The sequence below is a fragment of the Nerophis ophidion genome, linkage group LG13 (assembly GCF_033978795.1).
Source record: "Nerophis ophidion isolate RoL-2023_Sa linkage group LG13, RoL_Noph_v1.0, whole genome shotgun sequence".
Taxonomy (NCBI): domain Eukaryota; kingdom Metazoa; phylum Chordata; class Actinopteri; order Syngnathiformes; family Syngnathidae; genus Nerophis; species Nerophis ophidion.
Window position 1 is genome coordinate 31,778,322 of NC_084623.1, and position 10,979 is coordinate 31,789,300.

General features: G+C 45.2%; 1 protein-coding gene across 1 annotated transcript; it reads left to right on the forward strand.

Annotated features, from left to right (window-relative positions):
* Positions 1-1,144: 1,144 nt before the first annotated feature.
* On the forward strand, positions 1,145-8,748 carry LOC133564032 (craniofacial development protein 2-like). Its single transcript, XM_061918119.1, has 2 exons — positions 1,145-1,220; positions 7,832-8,748. Exons 1-2 carry the CDS (start codon positions 1,145-1,147, stop codon positions 8,746-8,748), a joined length of 993 nt encoding a protein of 330 aa, XP_061774103.1.
* The last annotated feature ends 2,231 nt before the right edge of the window (positions 8,749-10,979 follow it).

Genomic DNA, 10,979 nt, shown 5'->3' on the forward strand with positions numbered 1-10,979 from the left:
AGTTATTTACTTGTCCAAATCAATTTCTGTACTTACACAATCTAAAAGAACACACTTGCTACAACCTGAATTAAAAAGCCCTGTCACTGTTTTCATTTTCTTCCAGGCTGAACAAAAAATATTTGCAGCCAGTGTATCCTCCAAATTTAAATGTATACTTTTTTGGGGCATTTAATATCTCAGTCTACAGCTCTTTTGTGGCCGAACGCTGCAAAGGCACTAATTCCTGTTTAAAAGCAGTTCTGTTTTCTATCCAGTACCAAGTAAAATCCAAAGCCTTTCACTGGAAAATGCTTCAAGATCATTAAATGATTCTGTGATTTTCAGAATCAGAAATACTGTTAGGATGTCGCATGGCTGCAGTTGTGTGACCCCGTGGATGCAAGAGTCCAGGAGAGAATTGAGTGAAGGTAAAATAATTTCATACTCATAAGAAACAAATAAACAGAAAGCAGTTTTGCATAGTAACATTTCCAAACATGGATGTATCTTCGAGCACTGAGGAGTGCTCGAGTGAAACATAAATAGGCAGTAGTTTGATTGACAGCAGGTGTGAACCGCTGCCAATCAACGAAAAGAGAAAAACAACAGTGCTCGTGAATAAAACAGGAAATACAACAAAGTAAGAGCACTGAACAGGAAGTAAATACAAAAACACGAAAATTAACAGAAATAATGAGACAGATTGTCACAAATTAATAATCCCTGAGGGGAAATTATTATTTTCAGCACAATCCCATTCAAGATCAGACAAACATTACAGGGAGACAGAAGAGGATTGCTGACGGGTCTGCCAACTTCCGGCGCACCTTACAAAAAAGGTGAGAAACAGGTAAACGCCGGGGAATGTGGGGGGTGACAAAAATAAATAAGAAATAGTCTAAGCCTGGGTTCCTGGAGAGGTGGTGCAGACTAAGGCCAAGGGAAAAAACCTCATAGCCATAGCACACATAAACATGTGTGTAAGAGGGAAACATTAAAGCACACAAAGGACATTAAATACATTGAAAGAACAGAGCTGATGCAACCAGCCACTTCTACACACAGCCACAAAAGTAAAACAACAACAACAACAAAAATATATATATACACTGCGGCGGCCTCTGCGGTGTTCCATGCCATCGTTTGCTGGTGTGGGGGGAGCATGGCCAGAGAGAGGAGTAGACCCAACAAAGGAACCAAGAAAGCCGACTCTACCGTCGGCGGCCCACCAACTCTCGGCCAGTGTCCATTCCGGATAGATGAGCGAAGATACGTCTAAGGAGACTGAGGTGTCCGATACCTGCTCATTCAGCCAAGACACTGTGAAGCTTGTCCGTTCCGGCACTCAGCGTCAGCTCCGCAGCCCTGTCTCTTCATCCGCATCTCCTCCAGTCTCTCCAAAGTGGACTCTGGTGTGGCAGAGACCCAGCAGCTGATCTCCATGGCCAAAAGGCTCCCGGCAGGCAGATCCAGCAGTTCACAAAAAAGCACCGCAGAAGTCACGATAGTGCCACCCCTTGTCACACGGTCCCAAAAGGTCCTGGACCAAAATGCAAAAATTAAAACAAATTATAAACTAATGAAAAAAAGAGGGAAACTGTCACACCTGGGTGAAGTCTTGTCTGGGTTTCCTCTGTTTTCATGTTTTCTTATATTGAAATGTTAACTCTTTTGTTTTAGATCACTTGCCCTTCCTCCTGTTTTACCGGTCCGTCTTTCCTGATTGCCTGATTGTGCCCACCTGTGTCACCCTCCCTCATGTGTATACTTTGTAAATGTCTCGTCCTCCTCCTGTCTTGTGGCAGAGTGTTTCGTACCTTCTTGTCCAGCGTTCGTTGGCCACAGTCTTGTCTACAGCCATTGCAACATTTTTGTACTTTTTGATCCACGGGAGATTCTTTGTTTGTAAACTTTTGTCAGGTAAGATTAGCTCCTTAGCATCGCCTCCGTTGGAGCGCTTTTTGTTGTATTTGTTGGGTTTTTGTTCTCTGCCCCTTTTTCCCTCCATAGCTGGAGCGTTTTGAGATTTTAATATTTTTGTTAGTTTAGTGGTCAGGTTCGATCTGTTTTGATAGCCTGTTTTGTTCCTCCCGTTTTGGACCCCTCCCCTTGTGAGAATAAATAACTGTTTATGAAATCCCGCATCTGTGTTCAGAGTCGTATTCTGGTCGTGACAGAAACATCAGGAACACAAAAGGATGAAACAAGAGCACACAGCTCCTGCCAACAGCAGCCACTACAGAGGCGCCATCTTAGAAAAATGCATTTAATTTGTTTAATTTTGCAGTTAATTTGTTGTTAATCATTGTAATCACAATCAAACAATACAGTAAACCCTTGTTTATTGCATTTAATAGGTTTTGGTTGTAGGTAACTTGGGGTGTCGCATGGCTGCAGTTGTGTGACCCCGTGGATGCAAGAGTCCAGGAGAGAATTGAGTAAAGGTAAAATAATTTAATACTCATAAGAAACAAATAAACAGAAAGCACTCTTGCATAGTAACATTTCCAAACATAGATTTATCCTCGAGCACTGAGGAGTGCTCGAGTGAAACATAAATAGGCACACGTTTGATTGACAGCAGGTGTGAACCGCTGCCAATCAACAAAAAGGGAAAAACAATGCTCCGTGAATTAAACAGGAAATAACAAAATAAGAGCACTGAACAGGAAGTAAATACAAAAACACGAAAAACTAACAGAACTGAAGTGACGGATTGTCACAACTTTAATAATAAAAATGGAATGTTTTCGTAGGTAGAGCATTGAAATGACTTTTAAGACATTCTAAATCCAGATTTTAGCATTATTAGAGCCTTAAACGCATTCTACTTGCTGGTACTTAGAGGATCCTACCAGCACAGCCCCTTCAAAATGAAAATGAAGTACCCCAATGGCGGAGCCTATCCTTCCTCTTGCACACGTTGTGGGAATTATTTGTTCCCCGTAAGCTTCAACCCAAGGTGCTGGACTGGGGACACTACAGTATCTTCTCCTGTCATCCGGGCATCCATCGTACCTTATCCTTCATCCAGCCGCGATTTTGGTGGCCATCCGGGAATTTGTCGCCGCCTGTACCACATGTGCCCGAAACAGGATGACTTCGATATTGTGTGAGGCTGAAGTCTGTTACCGGGGAAGACTTCGGCATCAAATGGGGAGGGGGTTGATTAACCGACCTAGACTTTGCAAATGACCTGGCTCTGGTTAGCCATACTTAACGTGCACTCCAAGAGATGACCACCAACCTCCGTGACTACGGAGAAAAACTCGGACTTTGGATAAGCCAAGAAAAGACCAAGGCCTTGGCAAAAAAAAAATTGTCTCACAATGGAATACCTTGCAAGAGAAACAAAAGGACAATATGTCATCCTGAAAGAATTCCAGGACACGGAATAGTCTCTAGGTGAGTAAGGTCAGCGGTCAGGTGTTCTTAACCTTTCAATCAATCAATGTTTATTTATATAACTCTAAATCAAAAATGTCTCAAAGGACTGCACAAACCACTACGACTAGGACATCCTCGGAAGAACCCACATAAAGGCAAGGAAAACTCACACCCAGTAGGACGTCAGTGACAATGATGACTATGAGAACCTTGGAGAGGACCACAAATGTGGGCAACCCCCCCTCCCTAGGGGACCGAAAGCAATGGATGTCGAGCGGGTCTAACATGATACTGTGAAAGTTCAATCCATAGTGGATCCAACACAGCCGCGAGAGTTCAGTTCAAAGCGGATCCAAGACAGCAGCGAGAGTCCCGTTAACAAGAAACCATCCCAAGCGGAGTCGGATCAGCAGCGTAGCGATGTCCTCAACCGATACACAGGCGAGCGGTCCATCCTGGGTCCCGACGAGCGGTCCATCCTGGGTCCCGACTCTGGACAGCCAGTACTTCATCCATGGCCATCGGACCGGACCTCCTCCGCAAGGGAGGGGGGGCAGAGGAGGAAAAGAAAAGAAGCGGCAGATCAACTGGTCTAAAAAGGAGGTCTATTTAAAGGCTATAGTATACAAATTAGTTTTAAGGTGAGACTTAAATGCTTCTACTGAGGTAGCATCTCAAACTGTTACCGGGAGGCCATTCCAGAGTACTGGAGCCCGAACGGAAAACGCTCTATAGCTCGCAGACTTTTTTTGGGCTTTAGGAATCACTAATAAGCTGTAGTCCTTTGAACACAGATTTCTTGCCTGGACATATGGTACAATACAATCGGCAAGATAGGATGGAGATAGACCGTGTAGTATTTTATACGTAAGTAGTAAAACCTTAAAGTCACATCTTAAGTGCACTGGAAGCCAGTGCAGGTGAGCCAGTACAGCCGTAATATGATCAAACTTCAGAGGTGGGTAGTAACACGCTCCATTTACTCCGTTACATCTACTTGAATAACTTTTGGGATAAATTGTACTTCTAAGAGTTGTTTTTATGCAACATACTTTTACTTTTACTTGAGTATATTTATAGAGAAGAAACGCTACTTTTACTCCGCTCCATTCATGTACATTCAGCTCGTTACTCGCTACTTTTTTTTTTATCGATCTATTAATGTTTGTTTTGGTTTTTCAAAGTAGGATCTGCACATGCCTGCATTTGACCAATCACATGTAGTCACTGGTGACGTTTGGACCAATCAAACAGAGCCAGACGGTCACGTGACCGTCACACGTCAAATCCGACTTAAAAAAGTTGAAAAACTTATTGGGGTGTTACCTTAAAGTGGTCAATTGTTCGAAATATGTACTGTACTGTGCAATCTACTAATAAAAGTTTCAATCAATCAATCAAAAGTGTAAAGGAAAAAAGACACTTTTTATTTCAACCGTACTTCCCGTCAAAAGCCTAAAGGCTGATCGCACAGTTCCTGTCTTCACAATAAAAGTGCCGCTCCATCGCGCCTGCGCTGACAAAATAAGAGTCTCCGAAAGCCAGCGCAAACAAGCGAGCAAGCTACGGAGTTTGCCGCCAATGTATTTATTGTAAAGTGTATAAAAACAAATATGGAAGCTGGACAAATAAGATGCCAAAAACCAACGACTTTCATGTGGTATTAGACAGAAAGGAAGAACTTTTTTTCTCCTCGATTTGAAAACGTGGACGTTTTCAGCACTACTGATTCCAATCAATGCAAATCATCAGAATCAGGTAATACACCAACTTATATTCTTGTCTTCATGACAGATAGGAATCTATGCGTTAAACATGCATAAATATTCATTAAAACACATTTAACATGTAAACAAAAACGGCAAAATAAATGAATATAAATTATATACTGTATATATATATATATATATATATATATACTGTATGTATATATATATCTATATATATATATATATATATATATATATATATATATATATATATATACGTATATATATATCCATCCATCCATTTCCTACTGCTTATTCCCTTTTGAGGTCGCGGGAGGCGCTGGCACCTATCTCAGCTACAATCGGGCGGAAGGCGGGGTACACCCTGGACATATTAATATATATGATATGTGTGTGTATGTATATGATACGTGTGTGTATGTATATATGAGGTAGATCGCCTCGACTTGGTCATTTATTAAATAATTGATTGACGTTGAAAAACTTATTGGGGTGTTACCATCTAGTGGTCAATTGTAAGGAATATGTACTGTACTGTGCAATCTACTAATACAAGTTTCAGTCAATCAATCAATGAATGCCTACTGAGCCTATGGTGCTGTTAAGTTATTGTGCCTCAATTTGCCTTTTTTTTATTTTTAATGTATTATTATTTAATATATATTATTGTTTTAGTTCCTTAAGAGATATTCCTGGCTCTGAATTTGCTCATTGCTATTTTTATGTTTTTGTGCATTATTTGTTGCCATAATGAGGTTACTCATCAGTTACTCAGTACTTGAGTAGTTTTTTCACAACATACTTTTTACTTTTACTCAAGTAAATATTTGGGTGACTACTCCTTACTTTTACTTGAGTAATAAATCTCTAAAGTACAATTTCTGGCTACTCTACCCACCTCTGTTAAACTTTCTTGTTCTTGTCAAAAGTCTAGCAGCCGCATTTTGTACCAACTGTAATCGTTTAATGCTAGACATGGGGAGACCCGAAAATAATATGTTACAGTAATCGAGGCGAGACGTAACAAACGCATGGATAATGATCTCAACATCTTTAGTGGACAAAATGGAGCGAATTTTAGCGATATTACGGAGATGAAAGAAGGCCGTTTTAGTAACGCTTTTAATGTGTGACTCAAACGGGTCGAAGATAATACCCAGATTCTTTACCAAGTCGCCTTGTTTAATTGTTTGGTTGTCAAATGTTAAAGTTGTATTATTAAACCTTTACACCTCGGGGCCCAAATTTTCCTCTGCACAGTGGCCCTCTGTAATCTTACTCTTGATTATAATCATATTCAATAAGTATGTCTAACCTACTTACAGGTGAACTTACAGTTTAACAGGGTAAACCTTGTCAAATTATATACAACCCTGTGTTAATCACAAATATTATTATCAAGGCATACATCAGGTTGATTACAACACACAATACAAATCAAATTAAAGCTGCAAACAGCGATGGACGAGACCGGCTTTTGCTGGTGTTTCCTGCCTTTACCCATTCAACATATCTTTACCTGCACATTACCCACCTTCCCTGCATCCTGGGGTCACACCGGTGCTTCTTTCTTTCACCCATACACGCTGGTGCTTCCTGCCATCACCTAGACAACATATCTTTACCTGCACTTACCTACATTCTCTGTATCCTGGAGTCAAACTGGTGCCTCCTTCTTTCACCCAGTCAACATATCTTTACCCGCACAGTACCTAGCTTCTCTGCATTGTGTGGTCGCGCTGGTGCTTCCTGCTTTTAAGCGGCCATCTTGAGACAGCAGCAGCGCAGCAGCAGCAGCGCAGGGGTTCTTTGAAGGCTTGTAAAATCAAAACCGGAGAAGTTAGAAAAACTCTTTCTTAAACTTTTAATCAGAAGGGTTCAATCTCTTTCCTGTGCTAGTATGAAGCCGACGCAATAAAAGTGATCAGAGGAGATAATGTTTGAAAAAAGGTGAAAGGTTTTTACAAAACTTTTTTTTGAACGGGTAATTGCCAACTTCCTGTTGATTTTTTTTGATAGATGTCAATTAATGAAATGTAGGTCTATGTGAGACCTACATAGAGGTTTTTGTTTCATGTCTCTACGACATTCCTACCGGAAGTAACAATCAGTTTTGTCTGTGTTTTCTTCCCAAGAGCAGTTTTGTCTGTGTTTTATTCATAGGGGGCCCTAGAGCGCAAATTTGAGTTTTTATTTGAATTTTTTTTTTTTTTTTATTAGATCGCAATTTTCACCCCTCCTGATGTGTGTGTCCAGTTTGGTGAGTTTTGAAGTATTTTAAGGGGGTCAAATTACAGCTCAAAGAGGGAAAAATACAATTTTGTAGGAAACTTTTGTTTTGAAGGGGTTTTTGCCAACTTCCTGTTGATTTTTGCCGAAGGATGTCAATGTACATAGAGGATTTTTGTTTCATGTCTCTACGACATTCCTAACGGAAGTTACAAGCAGTTTTGTCTGTTTTTTCCTAGAGGGCCCAAAAACCCAATTTAGAGTTTTGGGGTTTGGTTTTTTTATTAGATGGCAATTTTTGCCAGTCCTTATGTGTGTGTCAAATATGGTGAGTTTTGAAGCATGTTAAAGGGGACAAATTCCAGCTCAGAGAGGCGGCGGCATAATAAAGAATAATAAAACCTTAGAAATACAATAGGGTCCTCTGTCCCAAAGGGACATTCGGTCCCTAATAAACTGCTAAAGAAGATACCCATAAAAAAAACAAACTGGAATTGTCCCAGGGAGGGTCCTGTCCGAACACAGCCCCCCGTCCAATGCACTTATGCACTGTCGGAGACCTTTTGCTATGGGAACCTTCAACGCATGCACAGCGAGAGAAGAAGCGAGGTTGATAGAACTTGCACGCTGTGCAGAGGAAAGGGGAGTGGAGATCCTGGGGGTCCAAGAGCACAGGAGAGTGCACACTGATTACCCCATCCTGTACTGCAGAGTGGAGAGATGCATGTTCATTTCTGCATCTGCTTGGAGGAACGAGGCCCAGGCCGCAACAGGTGGTGCAGGGTTAATGCTGGGCCAACGGGCACGTAAGGCTTTCCGTCGGGTTTACCACCACACCAACAGGATTCTGAGCGCTGACTTCTCGGGCAACCCAGTAACAACAGTCATAGTTGTGTACTCACCCACCAACGTGGCACCATCTGACGTGGTGGAGAAGTTCTTTGAGGACCTTGTAAGAGCGGTCCGTGGCGTCCCAGCGTGCAACTTCCTGGCAATCCTTGGGGACTTCAATGCAAGGCTTGGGCCAGAGGATGCACCCTTCCTTTACCATGACTCTACCAACCGCAACGGCACCTACCTCACTGCCTTCCTCATGGAACACGAGCTACGGGCGGCGAATACCATCTTCCCGAAGAGAACAGGAAAGAGGTGGACCTTCCGAGACCGAGCCTCAGGAACACTACGGCAGCTAAATTACATCCTAGTGAGGAAGAAATGGAGGAACTCCATCCTGAATGCTGAGCCATACAGCACTTGTAGTTCTGTGGGCTCAGACCACCGTGTGGTCTCAATGAGAGTTTGCCTGAGCCTCAGGGTCCCCAAACCAAGTACCAAGATCCAGGATAGCTGGAAAGCCTTCTCAGGTGACCCTGGCCTTCAAACCAGATACACAGAGGAGGTGAGGAGACGATTCCAGTAGCTGGACAGGGGAGCGGAGGCCAGTGGAGAATACAGGAGATTCATCACTGCGAATGAGGAGGCAAACAGGCTGTGCGTGCCCATGATGGAGAGAGTCAGTACCTCCAGACGATCCAAACACCCAGAGGTCGTAGCAGCACGAGGGATGGTAGAGGAAGCCCGCCTCACCTTTGAGCGGGAAACAACTTTAGAGAGGCGTGGTGAGCTGGATGAAGCTAAACAGTTTCTTTTCAGATGCTATGATACCATCAAAGGGGAAAAAACTGATGGAGAGAGTGCGAAAGGTGCAGGCGGCGCAAGGTGAACAACAGTATGGGGAGGCCTGGAGGGTCATTAACGAGATAACGGGGCAGAAGAGGACCAAGGAGGGACAGGTGGAGGGACACAGCCCAGAGGATAGTATGACAACCTGGTCCAGTCACTTCAAAAGGCTGCTGGGAGAAACAGCAGATGCAGCAGAGGAAGAAGAAATACCATCAGTCCTCCCGAACCTGAACAACAACGATGGTCCCTTCCCACTCGGAGAGCTCGCCAGGGCAAAAGCCACAGTAAGAGTGGGAAAAAGCGCTGGCCCGGACGGCATACCCCCAGAGGTCGTGAAGAACTGTGATCTCGATGAAATCATTCTAGAGTTCTGCAACCTTGCTCTGCTGCAAAATCGGCTGCCTGATATGTGGTTGTGGAGGGGCATGGTCGACGTGTCCCCTGTGGGCGGGGCATGTGCAGGAGCCGGCTGTGAAGCGATGACAGGTGAGGAGATTTCTCAGCTGGAACGAGTCATCTAATCACCTGTCTCTTTATCAGGAGGGCCGGAGGCAGTGAGAGGGGGTCGGAAAAGACCAGGCGAGACCCGGAGAGCCCGACAGAAAGGCTGACGAGCGCAGGCTGCAAAGCATCTCGGGGGGTCTGAACTATTGTTTGTGGAAAAGTAAAAAGAAAATAAAACAGTGTCAAGCCAGAGTGGTGATTCCGAGTGGTCCTGAAGAATACGGGCAGGAAGAACTTCACAAGTGGCGCCCAACAGAACGAACCTGATATGTCCACCACGAGCCCCCTGGAGGCGCTTGGCCAAGTCTTGGCAGCAGTGGCGGCGGCATCACAGCAGCAGACGCTGGTGCTACAGGCACTGATGGACCGGGCAGAGGGGTCATCAAACCCGAGAGGAGGTACCATGCAGCGAATGGTAGAGACCGAGAACCCGCATGGACTTTACGAACTTGCGCCGAGCCATCTTGGATCGGATGGGAAGCAGCCCAGAGGACCACCGACGCCGATTCCGGGCCTTGACACTGGGCCCCGAGGACAGGCCCTTCACCCTAGCGCAACAACTGCGGGATTCAGCGACCAGATGGCTCCAGCCCCAGGCAGCGGAAAGGCCGATGTTCGAGCTGGTGGTGCTGGAGCAGTTCCTCGCGGCGATACCGGCCCGGACCGCTGCCTGGGTGAAATACCACAGGCCCAGCGATCTGATGACAGCGGTGAACCTCGCAGAAGACCACCTGGCGGTCCAGAAGTAGGCGGCTGCAAGACCCACACCGGCCCCACGGAGAAGACCCATGGTACTGGAGGCCGCGAAAACCCCGGAGCCCCATCCCCGACCGGCGTGCAACGTGCCGACCCACGAGCAGGTTCCAGCGTCGGAAACTCTCAGAAAAAAAAAAACACCCACACACGCCAGCAGTATTACAAGGGGCGAGGGGGAAATGTAATCGTGCCTCTGCTTCTTGTTTTCAGTGTACCGGCGTTGCTGATGGCGGGCTTCCCTCGCAGACGGCACTGCGAACACCAGGGCAGGTGTGTTGGAGGTGCGGACAGCCCGGTCACACGCGGCGGGAGTGCTCCGCAATGGAGGTGGGCCAGGTGATCCGGGTTGCCGGGCCTCCAACACCCTTCCCCGATCCAGGGGAGACGTACTGCGTCCCGGTAAGGGTTCAAGGGAGTACACACCGGGCTATGGTGGATTCGGGCTGTAAACAGTGCATGATCCATCAGAACCTGGTTCGACCCGGGGCATTGAGGCACGCGACACAAGGGAGGGTAATGTGTATACATGGGGATGTGCACACGTATCCCGTGGTGCCTGTCGAAATCTGATATCGGGGCCAAAATCATACAGTAAAAGTTGCCGTAAGCGCACGACTGACGCACCCATTGATTTTAGGGACAAATTGGCCGGGGTTTAGCCAGCTAGTGGAACAATGTATGGGGATGCGTTCACGGGCTGTAGGACAG

Bases quoted from the DNA above. Each gene is read 5' to 3' on its own strand.
- LOC133564032 (XM_061918119.1), top strand. From the start codon at position 1,145: ATGGCCAGAGAGAGGAGTAGACCCAACAAAGGAACCAAGAAAGCCGAC. The intron at 1,221-7,831 runs GCCAGTGTCCAT...GAATTGTCCCAG, and splicing joins CGGCGGCCCACCAACTCTCG to GGAGGGTCCTGTCCGAACAC.